General features: G+C 43.1%; 2 protein-coding genes across 2 annotated transcripts; one reads left to right on the forward strand and one right to left on the reverse strand.

Annotated features, from left to right (window-relative positions):
• Window positions 1-14,613: 14,613 nt before the first annotated feature.
• On the forward strand, window positions 14,614-16,593 carry LOC123057552 (uncharacterized). The gene is made up of 2 exons (XM_044480498.1): window positions 14,614-14,665; window positions 15,357-16,593. The coding sequence occupies exon 2, from the start codon at window positions 15,361-15,363 to the stop codon at window positions 16,183-16,185; it is 825 nt and encodes a 274-aa protein (XP_044336433.1). The 5' UTR covers window positions 14,614-14,665; window positions 15,357-15,360; the 3' UTR covers window positions 16,186-16,593.
• Window positions 16,594-18,043: 1,450 nt separating this feature from the next.
• Window positions 18,044-23,680, reverse strand: LOC123059835 (glycine-rich domain-containing protein 1). The gene is made up of 9 exons (XM_044482352.1): window positions 23,509-23,680; window positions 23,205-23,391; window positions 22,547-22,664; window positions 22,133-22,384; window positions 21,547-22,005; window positions 20,698-21,245; window positions 20,138-20,333; window positions 19,856-20,011; window positions 18,044-19,756 (listed from the first exon to the last, which is right to left on the reverse strand). Exons 1-9 carry the CDS (start codon window positions 23,660-23,662, stop codon window positions 18,254-18,256), a joined length of 3,573 nt encoding a protein of 1,190 aa, XP_044338287.1. The 5' UTR covers window positions 23,663-23,680; the 3' UTR covers window positions 18,044-18,253.
• Window positions 23,681-24,908: the final 1,228 nt, after the last annotated feature.

Consider the following 24,908-nt stretch of genomic DNA (forward strand, 5'->3'; position numbering starts at 1 on the left):
TGTCATCGAAACCTTAAGCGTGCGGACCCTACGGGTTCGAGAATAGTGTAGACATGACCGAGACACGTCTCCGGTCAATAACCAATAGCGGAATCTGGATGCTCATATTGGCTCCTACATATTCTACGAAGATCTTTTATCGGTCAGACCGCATAACAACATACGTTGTTCCTTTTGTCATCGGTATATTACTTGCCCGAGATTCGATCGTCGGTATCTTAATACCTAGTTCAATCTCATTACCGGCAAGTCTCTTTACTCGTTCCGTAATACATCATCTCACAACTAACTCATTAGTTGCAATGCTTGAAAGGCTTATGTGATGTGCATTACCGAGAGGGCCGAGAGATACCTCTCCGACAATCGGAGTGACAAATCCTAATCTTGAAATACGCCAACCCAACATGTACCTTTGGAGACACCTGTAGAGCTCCTTTATAATCACCCAGTTACGTTGTGACGTTTGGTAGCACACAAAGTGTTCCTCCGGCAAACGAGAGTTGCATAATCTCATAGTCATAGGAACATGTATAAGTCATGAAGAAAGCAATAGCAACATACTAAACGATCGGGTGCTAAGCTAATGGAATGGGTCATGTCAATCACATCATTCTCCTAATGATGTGATCCCGTTAATCAAATAACAACTCTTTTGTTTATGGTTAGAAAACATAACCATCTTCGATTAATGAGCTAGTCAAGTAGAGGCATACTAGTGACACTCTGTTTGTCTATGTATTCACACATGTATTATGTTTCCGGTTAATACAATTCTAGCATGAATAATAAATATTTATCATGATATAAGGAAAAAAATAATAACTTTATTATTGCCTCTAGGTCATATTTCCTTCAGTCTCCCACTTGCACTAGAGTCAATAATCTAGTTCACATTGCCATGTGATTCAACACTAAGAGTTCACATCACCATGTGATTAACACCCATAGTTAACATCGTCATGTGACCTATACCCAAAGGGTTTACTAGAGTCAATAATCTAGTTCACATCATTTACGTGATTAACACCCAAAGAGTACTAAGGTGTGATCATGTTTTGCTTGTGAGATAATTTTAGTCAACGGGTCTGTCACATACAGATCCGTAAGTATTTTGCGAATTCTATGTCTACAATGCTCTGTACGGAGCTACTCTAGCTAATTGCTCCCACTTTCAATATGTATCTAGATCGAGACTTAGAGTCATCCAGATCTGTCTCAAAACTTGCATCAACGTAACTTTTTACGACGAACCTTTTGTCACCTCCATAATCGAGAAATATTTCCTTATTCCACTAAGGATAATTTTGACCAATGTCTAGTGATCTACTCTTAGATCACTATTATACTCCCTTTCTTAACACAGTGTAGGGTATACAATAGATCTGGTACACATCATGGCATACTTTATAGAACCTATGGCTGAGGCATAGGGAATGACTTTCATTCTCTTTCTATCTTCTGCCGTGGTTGGGCTTTGAGTCTTACTCAATTTCATACCTTGTAACACAGCCAAGAACTCTTTCTTTGACTGTTCCATTTTTGAACTACTTCAAAATATTGTCAAGGTATGTACTCATTAAAAAAACTTATCAAGCGTCTTGATCTATCTCTATAGATTTTGATGCTTAATATGTAAGAAGCTTCACCGAGGTCTTTCTTTGAAAAACTTCTTTAAAAACACTCCCTTATGCTTTGCAGAATAATTCTACATTATTTCTGATCAACAATATGTCATTCACATATACTTATCAGAAATGATGTAGTGCTCCCACTCACTTTCTTGTAAATACAAGCTTCACCGCAAGTCTGTACAAAACTATATGTTTTGATCATACTATCAAAGCGTTTATTCCCGCTCCAAGAGGCTTGCACCAGTCCATAAATAGATCGCTGGAGCTTGCACACTTTGTTAGCTCCTTTTGGATCGACAAAACCTTCAGGCTGCATCATATACAACTCTTCTTCCAGAAATCCATTCAGGAATGCAGTTTTGACATCCATTTGCTGGATTTCATAAAATGCGGCAATTGCTAACATGATTCGGACAGACTTAAGCATAGATACGAGTGAGAAACTCTCATCATAGTCAACACCTTGAACTTGTTGAAAACTTTTTTGCGACAATTCTAGCTTTGTAGATAGTAACGCTACTGTCAGCGTCCGTCTTCCTCTTGAAGATCCATTTATTTTCTATGGCTTGCCGATCATCGGGCAAATCCATCAAAGTCCATACTTTGTTCTCATACATGGATCATATCTCAGATTTCATGGCCTCAAACCATTTCGCGGAATCTGGGCTCATCATCGCTTCCTCATAGTTCGCAAGTTCGTCATGGTCTAGTAACATGACTTTCAGAACAGGATTACCGAACCACTCTGGTGCAGATCTCACTCTGGTTTACCTACGAGATTCGGTAGTAACTTGATCTGAAGTTACATGATTATCATCATTAGCTTCCTCACTAATTGGTGTAGTAGTCACAAGAACAGATTTCTGTGATGAACTACTTTCCAATAAGGGAGAAGGTACAATTACCTTATCAAGTTTTCTACTTTCCTCCCACTCACTTCTTTCGTGAGAAACTCCTTCTCTAGAAAGGATCCATTCTCAGCAATGAATAACTTGCCTTCGGATCTGTGATAGAAGGTGTACCCAACATTTTCTTTTGGGTAACCTATGAAGATTTACTTCTCCGATTTGGGTTCGAGCTTATCATGTTGAAACTTTTTCACATAAGCATCACAGTCCCAAACTTTAAGAAACGACAGCTTAGGTTTCTTGCCAAACCATAGTTCATACGGTGTCGTCTCAATGAATTTAGATGGTGCCCTATTTAACGTGAATGTAGTTGTCTCTAATGCATAACCCCAAAACGATAGCGGTAAATCTGTAAGAGACATCATAGATCGCACCATATCAAGTAAAGTACGATTACGATGTTCGGACACACCATTACACTATCGTGTTCCAGGTGGCGTGAGTAGTGAAACTATTTCACATTATTTTAACTGAAGGCCAAACTTGTAACTCAAATATTTTACTTCTGCGATCATATCGTAGAAACTTTTATTTTTGTTACGATGATTCTCCACTTCACTCTGAAATTCTTTAAACTTTTCAAATATTTCAGACTTGTGTTTCATCAAGTAGATATACTCATATCTGCTCAAATCATCTGCGAAGATCAGAAAATAATGATACCTGCTGCGAGCTTCAATATTCATCGGTCCACATACATCAGTATGCATGATTTCCAACAAATCTGTTGCTTGCTGCATTGTTCCGGAGAACGGAGTTTTAGTCATCGTGCCCATGAGGCATGGCAACTGATTCATAATCAAGTTATTCCAAAAGTCCATCAGCATGGAGTTTCTTCATGCGCTTTACACCAATATGACCTAAACGACAGTGCCACAAATAAGTTGCACTATCATTATTAACTTTGCATCTTTTGGTCTCAATATTATGAATATGTGTATCACTACGATCGAGATCCAATAAACCATTTTCATTGGGTGTGTAACCATATATGTAAACAGAACAACAATTAATTCTCTTACTTAAATGAATAACCGTATAAACATGATCAAATCATATTCATGCTCAACGCAAACACCAAATAACACTTATTTAGGTTCAACACTAATCCCGAAATTATAGGGAGTGTGCGATGATGACCATATCAATCTTGGAACCACTTCCAACACACATCGTCACTTCACCCTTAACTAGTCTCTGTTTATTTTGCAACTCCCGTTTCGAGTTACTACTCTTAGCAACTGAACTAGTATCAAATACTGAGGGGTTGCTATAAACACTAGTAAAGTACACATCAATAACATGTATATCAAATATACCTATGTTCACTTTGCCATCCTTCTTATTCGCCAAATACTTGGGGTAGTTCCGCTTTCAGTGACCAGTTCCTTTGCAGTAGAAGCACTTAGTCTCAGGCTCAGGACCAGACTTGGGCTTCTTCATTTGAGCAGCAACTTGCTTGCCGTTCTTCTTGAAGTTTCCCTTCTTCCCTTTGCCCTTCCTCTTGAAACTAGTGGTTTCGTCAACCATCAACACTTGATGTTTTTCTTGATTTCTACCTTCGTCGATTTCAGCATCACGAAAAGCTTGGGAATCGTTTCTGTTATCCCTTGCATATTATAGTTCATCACGAAGTTCTACTAACTTGGTGATGATGACTAGAGAATTCTGTCAATCACTATCTTATCTGGAAGATTAACTCCCACTTGATTCAAGCGATTGTAGTACCCAGACAATCTGAGCAGATGCTCACTAGTTGAGCGATTCTCCTCCATCTTTTAGCTATAGAACTTGTTGGAGACTTCATATCTCTTAACTCGGGTATTTGCTTGAAATATTAACTTCAACTCCTGGAACATCTCATATGGTCCATGACGTTCAAAACGTCTTTGAAGTCCCGATTCTAAGCCGTTAAGCATGGTGCACTAAACTATCAAGTAGTCATCATATTTAGCTAGCCAAACGTTCATAACGTCTGCATCTGCTCCTGCAATAGGTCTGTCACCTAGCGGTGCATCAAGGACATAATTCTTCTGTGCAGCAATGAGGATAAACCTCAGATCACGGATCCAATCCGCATCATTGATACTAACATCTTTCAACACAATTTTCTCTAGGAACATATCAAAAATAAAGGGAAGCAACAACACGAGCTATTGATCTACAACATAGATATGCTAATACTACCAGGACTAAGTTTATGATAAATTAAAGTTCAATTAATCATATTACTTAAGAACTCCCACTTAGATAGACATCCCTCTAATCCTCTAAGTGATTACGTGATCCAAATCAACTAAACCATGTTCGATCATCACGTGAGATGGGGTAGTTTCATTGGTGAACATCGCTATGTTGATCATATCTGCTATATGATTCACGCTCGACCTTTCGGTCTTCGTGTTCCGAGACCATATCTGTATATGCTTGGCTCGTCAAGTATAACCTGAGTATTCTGCGTGTGCAACTGTTTTGCACCCGTTGTATTTAAACGTAGAGCCTATCACACCCGATCATCACGTGGTGTCTCAGCACGAAGAACTTTCGCAAAGGTGCATACTCAGGGAGAACACTTCTTGATAATTAGTGAGAGATCATCTTATAATGCTACCGTCAATCAAAGCAAGATAAGATGCATAAAAGATAAACATCACATGCAATCAATATAAGTGATATGATATGGCCATCATCATCTTGTGCTTGTGATCTCCATCTTCGAAGCACTGTCATGATCACCATCGTCACCGGCGCGACACCTTGATCTCCATTGTAGCATCGTTGTCGTCTCGCCAATATTATGCTTTCACGACTATCGCTACCGCTTAGTGATAAAGTAAAGCATTACAGCACGATTGCATTGCATATAATAAAGCGACAACCATATGGCTACTGTCAGTTGCCGATAACTCGATTACAAAACATGATCATCTCATACAATAAAATTTAGCATCATGTCTTGACAATATCACATCACAACATGCCCTGCAAAAACAAGTTAGACGTCCTCTACTTTGTTGTTGCAAGTTTTACGTGGCTGCTACGGGCTTAAGCAAGAACCAATCTTACCTACGCATCAAAACCACAACGATAGTTTGTCAAGTTGGTGTTGTTTTAACCTTTGCAAGGACCGGGCGTAGCCACACTCGGTTCAATTAAAGTTGGAGAAACTGTCACCCGCTAGCCACCTTTGTGCAAAGCACGTCGGGAGAACCGGTCTCGCGTAAGCGTAAGCGTAATGTCGGTCCGGGCCGCTTCGTCCAACAATATCGCCGAACCAAAGTATGACATGATGGTAAGCAGTATGACTTATATCGCCCACAACTCACTTGTGTTCTACTCGTGCATATAACATCAACACATAAAACCAAGGCTCGAATGCCACTGATAGGTTTTGTAGTAATTTCAAAAAAATTCCTACGCACACGCAAGATCATGGTGATGCATAGCAACGAGAGGGGAGACTGTGATCTACGTACCCTTGTAGATCGACAACGGAAGCGTTAGCACAACGTGGTTGATGTAGTCGTACGTCTTCACGGTCCGACCGATCAAGCACCGAAACTACGGCACCTCCGAGTTCTAGCACACGTTCAGCTCGATGACGATCCCCGGACTCCGATCCAGCAAAGTGTCGGGGAAGAGTTCTGTCAGCACGATGGCATGGTGACGATCTTGATGTACTACCGTCGCAGGGCTTCGCCTAAGCACCGCTACAATATTATCGAGGACTATGGTGGAAGGGGGCACCACACACGGCTAAGAATATGATCACGTGGATCAACTTGTGTCTCTAGGGGTGCCCCCTGCCTCCGTATATAAAGGATCAAAGGGGGCTGCGGCCGGCTAGGGAGGGCGCGCCAGGAGGAGTCCTACTCCCTCCGGGAGTAGGATTCCCCTCTTTCCTAGTTGGAATAGGATTCGGGAGGGGGGAAAGAGGAGAGAGAGAAGGAAGGGGGGCGCCGGCCCCCTCTCCTTGTCCTATTCGGACTAGGGGGAGGGGGGCGCGGCCCAGCCTTGGCCACCTCTCCTCTCTTCCACTAAAGCCCACTAAGGCCCATATACCTCCCGGGGGGTTCCGGTAACCTCCCAGTACTCCGGTAAAATCCCGATTTCACCTGGAACACTTCCGATATCCAAATATAGGCTTCCAATATATCAATCTTTATGTCTCGACCATTTCTACACTCCTCGTCATGTCCGTGATCACATCCGGGACTCCGAACAAACTTCGGTACATCAAAACTCATAAACTCATAATATAACTGTCATCGAAACCTTAAGCGTGCGGACCCTACGGGTTCGAGAACAATGTAGACATGACCGAGACACGTCTCCGGTCAATAACCAATAGCGGAACCTGGATGCTCATATTGGCTCCTACATATTCTACGAAGATCTTTTATCGGTCAGACCGCATAACAACATACGTTGTTCCTTTTGTCATCGGTATGTTACTTGCCCGAGATTCGATCGTCGGTATGTTAATACCTAGTTCAATCTCGTTACCGGCAAGTCTATTTACTTGTTCCGTAATACATTATCTCACAACTAACTCATTAGTTGCAATGCTTGCAAGGCTTATGTGATGTGCATTACCGAGAGGGCCCAGAGATACCTCTCCGACAATCGGAGTGACAAATCCTAATCTCGAAATACGCCAACCCAACATGTACCTTTGGAGACACCTGTAGAGCTCCTTTATAATCACCCAGTTACATTGTGACGTTTGGTAGCACACAAAGTGTTCCTCCGGCAAACGGGAGTTGCATAATCTCATAGTCATAGGAACATGTATAAGTCATGAAGAAAGCAATAGCAACATACTAAACGATCGGGTGCTAAGATAATGGAATGGGTCATGTCAATCACATCATTCTCCTAATGATGTGATCCCGTTAATCAAATAACAACTCTTTTGTTTATGGTTAGGAAATATAACCATCTTCGATTAACGAGCTAGTCAAGTAGAGGCATACTAGTGACACTCTGTTTGTCTATGTATTCACACATGTATTATGTTTCTGGTTAATACAATTCTAGCATGAATAATAAATATTTATCATGATATAAGGAAATAAATAATAACTTCATTATTGCCTCTAGGGCATATTTCCTTCACGGACGACAAGCACGGGCGGCGGCAGGCTGTGGTCGACGCCGCGGACGCCGCGTCGCCTCGCCTCCTCGTGCTCGATGGTCCAGTTGAGCGAGTCGACGGCGAAGCGCGGGTCGGCGCGCTGCTCCTTGCTCAGCAACGCCCGCCGGCGCCGCACCTCCTCCGCATGGGCCTTGGCCGTCCGCAGCACCGCCGGCACTGGGATCCTCTCCGGATCCAAATGTCAGTCGTGCAGCAGCGTCACGTCCGGGTACGGCAGAGGCACGCGGTGGTGCCAGTGCCACTCGGCCTGGTGCACCGGCATGCTGATGCGCTGCCTCGGCCGGGGAGCGCGCGCCAGCGCAGGAGGGCGGGGAGGGAGGGGGAATGGCGGGCGGGGCTTTGCCCTTGCGGCTGCTGCCGACGCCGGAGAAGAAACCAATGCTGGCGGTGGCTAGGGTTGTCGCCGGCATGGGGGCAGGGGTGGCCAGATGGGGACGGGGGGCGAGTGGTAGTGGATGAGGACGGCCCCGCCGCACGCCCGGCTTAAAAAAGAACGACCGCCGTCGCTGACGCGTGGGCCCAAGATGGGCGGTCATCATAAATTATGTTGACCGTAGCGGTTGGACAACCGCCAGGTGGGGACGCGGCGGACGGCGAGGAGACGCGCGGCGCGTCCGCTTTGCGTCCGCGCCGACGCATTCCAGGCGCAATTTTAGGCCGGAAATGGGTCGGCGCGGATGCCGGGCGGACACGATTTGAGTTTGGGTCGGCATGTTGGGCTGCCACTTTTGTCCGCGCCGACCCAAACGGACACGGGCGGACGAAATGGATCGCCCCATTGGAGTTGCTCTTATAAACCTTTGAAAAGATTTCACTGTAAAACACACGTGCAATAAAATGAGTGAATCTACACTCTAAAATGCATTTATTTACATCCGTATATAGTTTACAATAAAATCTTTACAAAAACTTACATTTAAAAATGAAGGAAATATATGATTTAAATGTTCACGTTGTAGAGATCGTCGAAAAAACGAACCCTCATCTTCAAATACCTAAAATCTGTACCTGGCCTCTCTTATCACGGTCATTTTAACCTTGCGGTCACATCCAAACATGGATTTCTTTTTTGCAACAGGAAAGGCCGGGATCAGTGGGTTAGGCAACACATGTGTGGGGTCCACTCATCAGTAAGAGAAAGAAAGATTTAAACAAGAGGCCTCTGTGTTGAACTGCGGAATGTCCGCACCAATCTAGCTAAGGGCGTTTTTAACCGATCCCTTATAATGGTTAGAGTTGCTCTAACTTACTCCTCTATTTTTTTAAGATACTACTCTATTTTTAGGGAATTGGTTAGAGTTGCTCTAACAAGCTTTCGTCTAAGTGAACAAAGACAGCTCTTCTATAGGAAACAAAAGGCATCGCTCGCGTGATGGCGTCCATGTCCACGGGGTTGCTTTGGTCTAGGGCACGCGGCCATCATGTCTAATCTGATGCGGCACGAAGGCATCGTAGGAAGAATACAAGGCACCGAGCAGCTGCACCAGGGGTCAGCGAGGAAGGAAGAAGGTGCCTGGTGCAGCTTCGATGGCTGCAGCGCTGTGGCCACCTCACCGTTAATTTAGTTTTAATTTATTATTTCTATTTTTCAAATTCATGAACATTTTTCAATTTCATGAACATTTTTTTAAAATTCATGAAATTTTTTAAGACCATGAATCCATGGGAAAAAATAATTCATGCTTTTTTATACTAGTGAACTTGTTAAAAATCTATCAATTGATTTCATGTTTTTAAATTCCTTTTTTCCGAAATTCGGATTTCTTTATTTTTCAGAAGTAGCAGCTACTGGTTTTTTTTAACGGCGAGCTGGGCGAGCGACTCGGGCACTCAGCGAAGAACCTAATGGGCTGCCCAGGTGCCTGCCCTGCGAACATGAAAACAAACAGTGAGGCAGCACACGGGAAAAAAACAGCATCCTATTTTTCTTTACATCTTTCATTTCTAATCTATTCCGGCATGCTTTATTTTTATAAAAGATAACTACGAATCTAAAAAAAGATTTGTGTATTTGAAAGTATTTTGGAATTATGAAATTATTCAAAAAATGAATACCTAAACAATTTTGGAATTTGCGAACAATTTTTTGAATTCATGAACATTTTTTGCATGCACACTACCTTGTTTGTAATGTGCATTGAATATCTTAAAATACAATGAACTTCTTTTAGTTATACAATGAATATTTTTTAATACACACAGTAAACATTTTTGGTATATGTTGAACATTCTTCATATACAATGAACTTTTTAAATTATATGCTGATTTTTTAATACACAGTGAACTTTTTAAATTATACGATGAGCATTTTTTAATACACACTGAACATTGTTCCAATACACGGTGAACTTTCTTTTTAATATACACGTAACTTTTTTTGAAACATATACTGAACAATTTTGTAAAAATATATTTTTGATTGTATTAGTTCTTTAATTTTGTAAAAGATCATGAATGCAAAAAAAAATAATTAAGAAAAAGAAACCGAAAAAGGGAAGTGGAAACAAAAATGTTCGTAAATTTAAAAAATGTTCACAAATTTAAAAATATATTCATGATCTGTTTAAATGTTCACAAATTAAAATATATATATATTAGCAAATGCTCGTGGGCGGCAGAAATGGGCGATGGGGTGGCGGAGTTTCTCATGGCGGCCGGTGGGATGGCAATGGCGGTGTAGGGGGACCGGAATCGAAGGCGGCGCCGATAGCCGATGAGGCGGCTGCGGATGGGAATGTTCAATGGGGTGGTTGTGGTTCACGCGGGCAGTGTCTTTGTTTTGCGGAACGCACTCATGCACGCGACTCTTTTAAACAGGATCCCTTTTTCCTTTCTCTCTCTCCCGAAGTCCCAAGTTCATTGTCGCCTCCGTTGCCGACGATTGCGACCGGCTCCTGTTGTCACACCTTCGGCTGGTTTTCTTGCTATCTCCCCCGCGGCACCCCCTCCTAGTCCGTGACCTTGTGCTCCTGTGTGCTCGCCGGCCATGGTTACGTCAATTGGTTCTCGCTGTCGTGCGACGGTGTGGTTCGGTCTCGGCTACGATCTAGCGAGGTGAGTTATTCATTTTCTCCTCTGTTCATCCTCTGTTTTCTAAGTTTTGGGACCTAGCGCTTGAGCAACAGCCACTATACGCTGGCCATCGCGAGACGAGGTGATTTTTTTTGGCTTTGGTAATGGTGTTCGGTTGGTCGCTGTGCATGTTATGGTTCATATCTATGGAAGTAGTATCATTCTTGTGCTTGCTTTGTTGTCCTGGCATGCTTGGTTTGTTTGCTTTGGTAACTGGATCATGTATGTTCATTACTGGAATAACAACTTAAAGGAAATATCTGCTACATGCATGGGATTATACTACCTATATTCAACAAATATTTCCAACTTCACAATAATCTAACACAACATACAATTTGTATTTTTATTTTTCCTATTTATTCATCCAAATGTTTCATAAAACCAAATATTACTGAAATCCATTGCAACATATTCCGCCGCAACACACGGGGTCTCATCTAGTAAGGTTAATGTCCCCCTTCAAGGTAGGTCACAATCAACATGCATCTTAAGAACTTAAATAACAGACGAAACTTCGTGATGTTTCTCATCAAATTTTGAACCTTGCAAGCGAGCATTACACCTGAGTAGACCCGGGCATGAACAGCCTGGCCCAGACAACCCAACCCAAAAGCACGACATCCGGGCCGGGCTTGGGCTTGGGCTTAGCTTTTCCGCCAGAAACCCGTCCTGAAAGCTTGAAGATAAGCCTGAACAAGGCACACATTGTTATTTTATTAGAAACTAGTAATAATGTACGTGCAATGCACATTTATATTAGGTAGGATATTAGTTGCACATTATATTAGGTAAGATATATCTGTTGCACATTGGTATTTGGTAAGATATCAATTACTTTTTCGCGGAAATGGTAGGATATTAATTACATGACAGATTTCAAAGGATAGCGTTGAGTCAAAACTTGTTTATAACCAATGACAGTGGTGTGTAATTAGAGCGTTAAACGTGTTTGGTGCTAAACATTGAAGCGATTTGAACTGCTAGATAACATGATTTGATGGTCAAAATGATTTAGATCTGTCCATTTGGATATTTTTATATTGGTATAGATATAGATATAGCTATAATATATATTTGAAATATCCCAAAAATCATTAAAAAGGCACTGTTCATGTATTTCAGGTCAGGCCAGGCCAGGCTCAAAGCTTGGGATTTTGAGGTCGAGCTTTGCAAAGCCCGTCCCAGAGAATGCCCAGGTTTGACCTCGAGTAATTAAGCTTCTTGAATTTATATTTTTGTGAAAACTCTATTTTTATTCTCTACCGTGAAACGAAACGTAAAGCAGGTTTCGGACACTCATCAACGTGGAGACGCACTAAGCTCGTGGTCGTAGCTGCACGGTTTGATCTCCATCGGGCGGCTGCAGCTCATACGTCTTCGGTAGCGAACAAAGGATAAGGTGCGTAGGAGCCGGTACCCGGCGGATTGTTTTTTTTTTTTTGAAACGGAGGCAAAAATTATCTTATATATTAATTAAGCAAAAAAAATTACCCAGCTAATTACGAAAAACCGGACAAAAACCGGCCTGGCGGATCGTGAGCGTGACTGCAAAATTTCTCCAAGTCCAAAGTCCAGAGAGCTCTCTGTTTAAAAAAGGGTCGAGATAGCTCACCTTCATTTGGCCTCCCATCTGAACAGGGCCGGTCCTGAAATTGTGGGGGCCCGGGACGAATCCAAAACTAGGGGCCCCTAGAATAAAAAATATAGTAATAATAAAAGATATATGCACATATAAAATATTACCGATAATCACTTAAATACATAAAAACAATATACATATGAGATAATTATAGATTTCACCTTTAAAAAATTCTAAAATTCCTCGATGTATAGTCACTTACGACAGGGCCGAGGTCAATCTCATCAAATAATTTCCTCTTGATGCATAATTTTTCAAAACCATTTAAACTTCGTAGTGTCATTGTTGATCTCAAATAGTTCTTCAATAATTTTATCTTTGAAAAATTTCTTTCGACCGATGCGACAGTTATATGGAACTGTAAATAAGATGACAAGCAACACAGGCATTAAGATAAACGTCGACTTCACATGTTTGAAATCACCATAGTAGACATTACACTATCTGACAAAGTGAAATTGATAATCTTTTTTATTAAAAAAAAGCAAAAACAGATGATCATCAACACTAGCGGTTTGTGTTTGTGCACCTGTTCAAATAATTATACTATTAGGGCTAGTTACATTTTTATCACTGATATTGATATCAACATTTTCTTCTTGTTCATATTCAGAATTCCCGTCAATTTGTTCCTCTTCCTCCACAACAATCCCTGATTCACCATTTGGGATCAACGAAGCACCGGTATTAGTTTTGAAATTTTTATCAAGAGCACCCCTCTGATTGTATCAACTCATCTAAACACCGTATTGTCTGTTTTCAACATGTTAAAAATAAAGAAAAAATGGCATCAAAGATTAATCGGTGCCAGCTATGCACCATGTATGCAAAGGATAAATTACTTAATCAGTAGTACTAAACTCATCGAGAGTAGGGCGTAGGGACTAGTAGTAATATAATATACCTTAGATAGATCATCGTTGGTGGTATGTAGGGCGTTCAGCGATGAGCCTATTGACGATGTGGCGCTCGACGAATCGGCGATGCCTGTGTGCATGTTCGTCGCCTGAAGTCGGGAGAGAAAGCAGCGCCGCCTAGTACTGACTGCATCTTGCGATCCGGAAGCACAGGAATAGAGATCGGCATCGACGAGGCGGCGAACTGGCGACCGGACTCAGGGCATCTCCAACAAATTGTATGCTAGTCTTGTTGGTAGAATGTCTATGTCATCAACCAACAAGCTATCATACAACCACTCCAATGGATTGTATGTAAGATGGTAAAAAAATAAATATGATTGTTCTCTATTTCACCTAGAAGCTTGTGCAAAGATTGTTGGTTAAACTACATACAACTTTGCTCTCTTTCTACATTTATTACATGCCACATCATCACTATGTCCTAGGTGGCAAATTTACCAACACCTATCTTATAACTGTTGGAGATGCCCTTAGACTAGTCCCAGTGCTCCAACCTGGATCGGTGCTTAGCCTGCCATATCAGCAAAATTCATAAGTGGCAGGTTAATTAAGGAGGAGAGAGAGCGGACCGGTAACCCCACGAAGGAACGACTCCAAGCACACGACCCTAAGTGAAAACGCAGTAAATTCGATCCCGTGTGAAGCGCCATATACCTTCGTCTCTTCTATTTTTATCCCCTTCTTCCCATCGACCGAGCGGCGCCTTCGCCTCCTCTTCCTCCTCGCCGTGCGCCGCCGCCCCAGCGCAGCCACTTCGTCCTCACCGCGTGGTGCTGCCACGCCTCTCAATTGTCGCGTCAGCCGTCGTTCCCCCTGGTCGTTGAAGCTCCGGCGAATCCTCAAGTCTGCATGGACCGTCCTGTTTAGTTCAGTTCACCATTGGCGCCACAAGTTCAGTTCGCCGCAGCCGGGAGCTCCTCCGGCCACTCACAGACGGCTCAAAGGTAATTATTTCTTTTCACAAAAGTAGATCTGCTAGTTTGTTTCAAAACGTTCAATTTCACCCTGTGCTTGCTCTCTCCTGTCCATGCTTAGATGGTTTTTTTCTCTGCTTCTTGCTAATTGATAGTTTGAACCATATGTAATTGATAGACTGAACCTTAGCATCGAGACTCTAATTTGAATAGCATATCATTTGAACCATAGATAATTGATAGTCTGAAGTCTGAACCATGCGGAATTGAGTCTGATTTAAATAGTATGTGATCTCAACGGCATGGCCTAGTCACAGAAATTTAGTATGAGAATAGTATCAACATTGATGCAATGTACACTAGCTTGTATCAGGATACTACAGAACTAGCTCCGCCGGCCAGCCACAATCTGCTCGATGGTATCTTCCTTTCACAAATCAGAATACTCTTTTGTTCTGTATCCTAGTGCGCCTCATGCTTTGTCCCTCCCATTCTTGCTTAGATGAGATTTTTCTCTGCATCAGACTTGGGCTGTGGCCAAAATTTGACTGATAATTGGCCAAGAAGACCTAGCTGATTTCAATTCATAATTTTTGTTCAGTTCAGAAAGTTCTAATTGATTTCAGAACGTACTAGTTCAGCTCATAATACACAATGGTTTAGTTCAGTTTAGTTTGGAGTTACTTGTAGTTGGAAGGGACGTAGTTGATTATACTACATCTAGATACGTCTGTAGCAATCCTTTTATATAGGATCAAACTGAGTTCAGTTCAGTTTAGAACCAACAATTAATTTGAAGGTATTGCTATCTACTCTTACGAATTATCAGGCAACAATTTTTTGACAGAACCAAACTGAGTTTTATTGATCTGATGGAAATGCATAAGGATCTATTGATCTGAAGTTTCAGATGTTGTACACGGACAATTTGAAGTTCTATGAGAAATTGGTTCAGACAGAATAAGATTAGGGTGTACAAAATTACTCTGATTTTAGTAGATGAAGCAAAATCAAACGCAATTCTGTTTTTATCACGAGAAGTTTGTCACTTAACTTGTTCGATTTTATTCTAATGTGTACAATTGTTGTCTTGTTTGTTACATGTTTCAGGCCTATGTATAACCATCCACCAGATGATCCTGATGATACAGATCAACAACATGATAGTGATGCCAGAAACACTACATATCCAACAGAGTTATACACACTTGATGAATTCCTAGCCGAGGAGGACATGCTAGACTCCTTCGCCGAGGAGATTGCTGTGGAGTTGAAGGGAACACTTGAGGCTCTTCAAGCAAGATCACTTAGCAGGAGTGGTCCGAGGATATACGTGAATAGACCGCGTGAAGAAGCACATCAACAACTTGTACGAGATTACTTCTGTGACAATCCTCTCTACCGCGCCAAAAAAATTCGGAGAAGATTCAGGATGAGACGACCTCTCTTTCTTCGCATCGTCAATGCGCTAGGTGAGTGGTCTCCATACTTCACCACAAGGACAGATGCGCTTAACCGTGAAGGGCTCTCTCCACTGCAAAAGTGCACGGCGGCAATACGCCAATTGGCTTATGGCACACCTGCAGATAGTCTTGATGAATATCTCAAGATTAGCGAGACTACCGCAGTTGATTGCTTGAAGAACTTTGTGCAAGGAGTGATTGATACCTATGCTGCAGAGTATTTGCGAAGCCCCAACACTGAAGATACAGAGCGCTTACTCTGCATTGGCGAAGGTCGTGGGTTTCCTGGCATGTTAGGAAGCCTGGATTGTATGCATTGGCGTTGGGAAAATGTCCTATTGCATGGAAGGGCCAATTTACTCGTGGCGATAAAGGGTGGCCTAGTCTTATTCTGGAAGCAGTTGCTTCGCAAGATCTCCGGATATGGCATGCCTACTTTGGTATTGCTGGGTCAAACAATGACATCAATGTGCTAAATCAATCGCCATTGTTTATCAAGCAACTGAAAGGCCAAGCTCCTAGAGTGAACTTTTTTGTAAATGAGAAGGAATATCAACATGGTTATTACCTTGTAGATGGGATATACCCAGAATGGGCAGCTTTTGTGAAGACAATATCAATGCCACAAACAGAGAAGCACAAGTTGTTTGCTGCACATCAGGAAGGGGCAAGGAAGGATGTGGAACGTGCTTTTGGTGTTTTGCAGGGTCGATTCTCTATCTTGCGTCGTCCTGCACGTTTGTATGACCGGGGTGATATCCAGAAGGTCATGATAGCTTGCATCATTCTTCACAATATGGTAGTCGAGGATGAAAAAGAAGCGGCGGCTAATATTCTTGATTTGAACAAGGAGGCGGGTACATCCATTGTTCTACCATCAGTATTCACACACGGCGACATACCGGTATTCGCCCAGGTGCTACAAAGAGATGCAAGAATCCGAGATCGTGGGACTCACAGAGCACTCAAAACTGATTTGGTAGAGCATATTTGGAAAAAGTTTGGGCCAAAATAGATTATTATCATCATTTATTTTAAGCATCATTAATTGTAGGCGTAATTTCATGTATTTTCATAATATCTTATTGGCACTTTATGTATGGACTCAAGTCAACTATATTTCCATGTGTTTTCCTTAAGGGATATTATTTGCTTAATACGTAGCACAAATATGCCACAAAGTTTATATACTACAAAAGATCCTTGGACTAATTAAATGAAGAGAGCTTAGCTACAAGAAGCTAAGCACCTATGCATTGGGGAGTTTGGTTGCTAAGCTATTTAATATGCTTAGCACCCCATCTAAGCACCGGTCCATTGGCAGCAGCCTTAGGAAAAAAATTAAGAGAGAAAAGACGGCGTAGGATCTGGAGATTGCTCCATGATGGAATAGGAAGGATTGCTACCTTTGTGTGATTCCATGGCACATACTTAAGGCTACAGACTTGGGAAGGGGCCCCTCAATTTTGAGGGCCCGGGGCGGCCGCCCCCTGCCCCCCCCCCCCCCCCCCCCCCCCCCTCAGGGCCGGACCTACATCTGAATAAAAAATATAGTAAAAACTTTCCTTTGCAATGTGGGAGTCCGGGCACCCGCTCGTCGCACCGGGCCGAGACAGAAAGCAGTACCGGACGCCCTCAAGAACAGCTTTTGTATATTCTAATGAGCAGCTCTCAAGAACAGACAAATTCAATTTAGGATTTGGTCAGTGTTTGTGAATATGTTTATGAGCAGTGGTGGAGCCAGGATCTGGACACAACCAAGCGAAAGCACGCACCGTAAACACGACTAATACAAGATGAATATACATAGTATTGCTAGTGCAATAACATTTGTTCAACAACAACCACCGTTACAAATATCTCCGAGGTATATAATCTCAATGACTAAAAAGCGCTAACTACAAATATATAAGATGAATAAAAGGAGTATTTGACAAAAAACTACTCCTTCTGTCCGAAAATACTTGTCATCAAAATGGATGAAAAAGAATGTATATATAACTAAAATCCATCTAGATACATCTCCTTTTATCTATTTTGATGACAAGTATTTTCGGACGGAGGGCACATTAGGGGTTACCGTCCCACAGAACTACCACTTTCAAAAAAGTGACCGATAACTATCAAAAATTCTAATTTTGTGACTAAAAACTACCACTTTTGAAAAATGACCAGTGTAGACGATTTAAACACGTTTATGACATGCGGGACCCGCCATCAGGGCTGACGTGGCGGCAAAGTCAATTCCGTTTATTTTGGTTTATTCATCGCAAGAGTTAGCATCTATTTATTCGGTCAAAATCCAATTTTTTTCTCTAATCTTTCCCTGTCCAATAATCACAAATCACATAGTTTAATATCGTACAAGCCACAAGTACAACATAATATATTCACCACAACGCATTGTGAACCACGAGTAGAGGCATTGCAAACTGCACAGGACAGAGTGTAGTTTTTATTCGACTTCATCTCCGACTAGAGCGTGCGGCATGCCATCACCGGCAGTCACCGCCCGCACGCCGACCACCTCAAGCATGGGCATGCTTACGAGGCTGTGTTCAGCATGCCGCCGCAGCCTGAACCGCAGCCCCCTGACTTGGCATGGCTCATCTTGGAGCCTTCCATGACCATGCCGCCACAACCGCCGCCGCAGCCGGCGCCACAACCTGAACCGCAGCCCCCTGACTTGGCATGACTCATCTTGGAGCCTTCCATGACCATGCCCCCACAACCGCCGCCGCAGCCGGCGCCACAACCTGAACCGCAGCCCCCTGACTTGGCATGACTCATCTTGGAGCCTTCCATGACCATGCCCCCACAACCGCCGCCGCAGCCGGCGCCACAACATGAACCGCAGCCCCCTGACTTGGCATGACTCATCTTGGAGCCTTCCATGACCATGCCCCCACAACCGCCGCCACAGCCGGCGCCACAACCTGAACCGCAGCCCCCTGACTTGGCATGACTCATCTTGGAGCCTTCCATGACCATGCCACCGCAACCACCGCCACAGCCGGCGCCACAACCTGAACCGCAGCCCCCTGACTTGGCATGGCGCATCTTGGAGCCTTCCATGACCATGCCACCGCAACCACCGCCACAACCCGAACCGCAACCGCCTGACTTGGCGAAGCCAATCTTGGAGCCTTCAATGACCATGGCGCCGCAGCCACCGCCACAACCTGAACCGCAACCGCCCCCACAGCCCGAACCGCAACCGCCAGACTTGGCGAAGCCGGTCTTGGAGCCTTCCATGACCATGCTGCCACAACCACCGTCGCAGCCTGAGCCACAGCCGCTAGACTTGGTGCAGCTAGTTTTGGAGTGTTCGATCAGCATGCCGCCGCAACCACCACCACAGCCCGAGCCACAGCCGCCTGACTTGGCATGGCCATTTTTGGAGCCTTCAACCACCATACCGCTGCAACCGCCACCACAACCTGAACCGCAGCCGCTAGACTTGGCAATGCCAGCCTTGGAGCCTTCAATGGCCATGCTGCCACAGCCTCCTCCACCACAACCTGAACCACAGCCACCTGACTCGGTGTTCCCCTCTTTGGAGCTTTCAATAACCATGTTGCCACCACAGGAACCACCGCATCCTGATCCACACCCAGCAGACTCAACATGGCCATTCTCGCCGCCTGCAACGATGCCACAGCTCGCATGACCATTCTTGTAGCTCATGGTGACCACAGAGACACCGCATCCACCACCACAACCTGATCCACAACCACCGCACTTAGAATCAGCCACCTTGTCACTTGCAGTGACTGAGCTGCCATAGCTAGCATGACCAGCCTTGTCACTTGCCATGACCATGTCACCGCAACCAGCCGTGCCACAAGCGCCACATTGCGCCGAACCAGCAGTGGCACCTGCTGCTCCACCTTTCACCGTCTGAGAAACCACTGTAGTATCAGGCTCAACGGTTTCAGCCTTCTGTGCCATGGCACCTTCGATGAGCTTCGCACCATCTTTGCCAATGGAATTCAGGAACAAGAATGATATCGCGATCCAGGGAAGCAGGAACCAATCCTCATCCACCTAAATTTAAGTAAGAACACCATGATGAGTATATCTGAGATGCGAGGAAATTAACTTTGACTACTTAGAAGGATATGGCATTAGAGCTGAGCATTGTACCGAGATAAATTCCGATTCAGTGTCAACTAGCGCGACTGCTTTGCCATAGGGGTGTTCAGCTGAGAACTTCACAGCAGTAACTGCTGCAGTATCATCAGTATGCTGACTGCAGCATTTGAGTTCATATGCTAGTCTCCTTCCCTTGTATAGTTTGATCTGCTTTGTTCAAAGAAGTACTAGAGCTGTGAGTATGCTAAATGCATAAACATTTATTTATTTACATATGACTTCTGAGCGAACACACGCTGCATGTATGCATGAAATGAGCTGTAGTTGCCTTACCAGTTTGTTGTCGTATTTGAGCTCGTTTATGCAGCCATCCTTGCTTGGTTTCAGGTCAAGAGTGATGGATGAGTTGGAGTTGTTAAAAGACCATTTGTTTTCTGTGAATTCTGCAAGCTGAAGTGGCTGCTTTGATGACTTTGTTACTCCGACCAATTCCCGAGTGAGAGCCATGCCACTCTTGGCCTTGTGCTCCCTGAAGTAAAAGGGAGGAATTTCTCATTAGACCAGAAGAAACTGATATTTTTTTTTATTAAATATGGTAAATAGAACTTTCCAGTGTCCACTGGAATAAATTTGGATCTGCTTTGAAGGCAAAATACAAATACTGCTATGTAAGTTGAATGTTAATTCCTGCAGCTAATACAGTACCAATTTGCAGTTTGAAATGAAGATGTAATATAACCATATGTTATTAGCAATCATGTATCCTATAGTAAAATAAATTACCAGTAAGTATCATGCAGGACTTACTAATTAGCAAAAAAATGTGTTCTAGACTCACTGTTCAGTTCTTCACATATACATGTACCAGTAGATACCATGGACAAAAAACATACCTTATCTGAAGACGAATGAGTTCAGTACCACAATCATACACGAAGCGAGTCCAGGAGCTCATATTTTGATCCTTGATGGAATGTGGCAATATACAGGCCTTCAGAGAGCAAGGCTTCACATTGACCATGCCAAGAACGTGTGGAGCCTGCCTTGGGACGGTACAAGATGCAGCAACACGAAGACTGACAGGAGGGGAACCGGCATACGCACCACAAGTTTTCAGTTCAAACCACCTCTCAAAGGAAAGCTTGGAATCATGCTGCGTAAGCTCTTCAACAGAGATCGAAACCTTCCCCAACGGTTCTGGTTTCTTCGATGATGATGATGCCCCAAAATAGGCCTGATCAATCATTACTGTAAGAATGAGATCGCCAGTCGGTTCACATTGGAAACCAGCTCCGATGCTCTTCCCTGTTTTCGTAGAAATATCCAACCTGCCGCCATCACGGATGAATGCATCTGGTTTAGTCTTGGTGAACCATACATACACGCTTTTCTCTGGAATTGAAGACGGTAAATTCTTGATGTCCACAATCTGTAAATGTAACTGCAAAAGGATGAAAATATTTTGAGTTTTCATAATAAATTCAGTAAACGTCTCTAGGTAAAAGAAGCTCTCAGTCGTGTTTTCAGATAACCATTATCAGGCGTGCTTCCAAATCAATAATAATACCAATAGTACATCTAGATACATCCATTTCCGCGACAAGTAATTCCGAACGGAGGGAGTACAACATACCACATTTCGGGTTATTTTATTAGATCAGAAAATTCTTTGGAACCGAAATTATTGTACCAACTGTTGCTTCATGGACAGCAATTATTAAGATGTAAAAAGAGTATCATACCTCCACAACTGTTGTTTCAAGAATAGTAAGATGCTTCTCTGCTTTATCGGCACCGGAAACACTATCATCCTCACTAGTACTGAATATCTGTGGAATGGATGTCACAGGAGATGGCAAGCTTCCACGGTACATAGCGCCAGCCTTCCAGTATCTCACACCAAAGCTATTCTCAAACTGCTCGGTGGTCCCTGAAAATCCGGTGTCGAGCTTCTTCCCTTCGGCTCGATCATCATCTGTGTCATCATGCTCCAGAACTTTCCCAAGGAGACACAGCATGTCATTGCAGTAGGCAACAGAATTCAGTTGGTGGGTGTGCCACATTAGATCCACATCGTAGGTTGGCACACGAAAGAGGTTCATTCCTTTCTCCTGATTCATCTTGATCAGATACAAAAAGCCTTTGTACCGAGCTAAAGCGTCTTCAAGAAAACGGCGATCATGCATGTTTGGTGTTCCAACCTGCCAGAAACAAAGGAACTCACTGACTTTCTGTACATATTTATTTATTTATTGTTCTTGCATATATTTTCTTTTACAGAAAGATTAGTAGTACATCAGAGCAAAGGTTAGTGGTGTAACTAGCTACCTGGTAGACGAAAGTAGACTGTCTCTTAACAGCTGAGATCAAATCATAGGAAATGCCCCCTGCAGTTCCATCATCCACGTAAACAGAATCGTCAGAAGGGCTTGTGTACTCCAACTCAAAAGGCTCCCCAGGATATAACTCAGTCCAAACTTTCTCAGACTGATCCTTGGACTTTGCATGAATGGAGGACCTGACATTCTTAGAGTCCAGCATCCTGCCATATAATCTCTTGCAGTCCTTTATGTATCGAGTCTGAAACCATACAAGATGATTTCGGTTTAGAAATTATTTCCAGCCATGTTCAAACTAGTATTTTCTTTTATGAAGTGCCGCAAGCAAATACGAGTAGTTCTCTAATGTGGTGTTGACAGATTTTGAACTATACGCGAGCATCTGTGAGTTAATATGCAATACCGGGTTAAGCCGATGACAGTGCCATATCCATTCACAATCAAGGGGAACAACCAAAGGCTCATCTGCAACAGCGGCCTCATTGTGCTTGGCAAGAAGGGGAAGCCAGCAAGCTTTGTACCTAGCACAACAACAAAGTCGGTCAATATTTCGAAGTTGTCTATACGACAGAGAACATAAATTAATTTAGCATCAGTGATTTTTTTTATTTTACATAGCATCAGTGATTTCAGCATGATAGGGACTTTGAACGTTAATAAACAGCCAGATTTAATTTCATGCCAAAATTGTAGATAAGGACATAACTGTGGCACCAAATTGTAACTGAAAGCACAGATCAGTGGATGGTTTCAGAAAAAATCCCCCAACTTAATTATGTCAAGGTTAACTGAACAACTAGTGGTTTTGTCTAATTTTCCTCGAGCAGGTGTTTGTCAGGTGATTCACCAAGAGTTTATCGAAACATGGCAAGGATTAATCACTGAGAAATTTTATTTCCCAACACAAGAAAGACACGCCAGAGAGGGTAGAGACTGTTGACCAACAATACCCCGACAGAAAAAGAATGAGACACCTCATCAGAAAAACAAACTAATTCCCAGACGCAATGGTCTCTTGTGTTGCTGAAGAGGCAACGAGATGGATGGCGACAGATAGATACCTGCGTATGGCCCTGTGGAGCAGCGGGCCCTCGTAGAGCCACCGGCGGCGGTCGACCGCGGCGAGGAACTCCAGGTGCCGCAGCGCGGCCGGGACGAGGTCCTCGCCGACGCCGATCGCCTGCGCCGCCGCCCACCGCGACTCCTGCTCCGCGTCCATCTTCTTTCTCCCCCCTGGCTCCGACCCACCTGCAGTTGGGATAATAGATTGGGGTAAATAAACCACGGGAATGGAACGATCACTGGACGGCGATCGTGGGCGGGTTCTTGGCGCCGCAAAAGATTATATCAAACTAGAACAAGAACCTGAGAGGGATTGCGCTACTGACAGACAGCTCGCGCTACGGACTCTGTCACCACGGCTGCTGTCCCGCGAGTCCCTATTTATACAGGGAGGGAGTGGAGGATGGAGCACGCAATGGATGGAATGGCGAGGCAAAACAAAACAGGGCCTAAACATAAATTGTTGACGAACAGAAATACTACTCCCTCCTTCCATCTATATATAGAGCCTAATGCGTTTTTCGAGGCTAATTTTGACCAAATATTAGAGCAATAATATATGACATGCAACTTACACAAAGCACACCGTTAAATTCGTGTGTGAAAGGAGTTTTCAATGATATAATTTTCACATTGTGCATGTCATGTATTATTAATCTTGTCAATAGTTAAAATCGGTTTAAAAAAATGCATTAGCCCCTATATAAATGGAAAGAGGGAGTAGCATCGATCGCTATCCACAACGACGCGACGCCATAATGTCATTATGTATGAGCTTTCAGTTAAGGGCGGGCCGGCCGGCACTCGTCGCGTGTGCCGCGCAACTCTGCACACTTTCTGAACCCATATCCATCCATGATCGATCCATCTTTCTTGCCAACTCTGCACACTTGTTGCTATTGGTACAAAGCAAATGAATGTACTACTACGGAGCCAGAGGAGTACTGTACGAGCATGTCTGTACTACACAACTCCTTTAGGTAATACTTCCTCCGTTTCTTTTTACTTCGCATATAAGATTTGGTCAAAGTCAAACTACTCAAAGTTTGATCAGATTTGTATGAAAAAAATATGAACATCTACAATACTAAAACTATATAGTATAAACATACATTTCATGGTGCATCTGATAATATTAATTTCATATTGTGAATGTTTATATTTTTTTAATATAAATTTAGTCAAACTCTACAAAGCTTGATTTTGACCAAATCTTATATGCGGACTATAGGCCTCCTTTGGTTTGTAGGAGTTTGGTAGGAATTCTATAGGATGGGATTTGCAAAGGAAAAATTCCTTTGAACCCCTTTGGTTTGTAGGAATGGATTCTTATTCCTATGTAGGATAGGAATCAATCCTTCACATTTTGGAGGAAAAAAACATTAGCCTAGACTCAATGGAAAAAATCCTATCCTATGCACCAAATGACATCTCTTTCTCTGTAGGAATTGACATGCATGTCATCTCACTTCCTATGATTTTTCTATTCCTATAAAATTCCTATCCTATGAACCAAAGAAGGCCTAAAAAGAAACGGAGGGAGTACCCTTTGCAGCTCATTAGAACTTTGGAACGCAGAAAAATATATACCTGCTATAAATATTGTGCACACCATAACAAGTACTCTGTACTCTTTCCCTCCGTTCACAGATATAAGATGTTTTGAATATCTCAACATGAATCACATACCGAGTGAAATGAAC

Source organism: Triticum aestivum, chromosome 3A (assembly GCF_018294505.1).
Source record: "Triticum aestivum cultivar Chinese Spring chromosome 3A, IWGSC CS RefSeq v2.1, whole genome shotgun sequence".
In the NCBI taxonomy this organism is placed as follows: Eukaryota; Viridiplantae; Streptophyta; class Magnoliopsida; order Poales; family Poaceae; genus Triticum; species Triticum aestivum.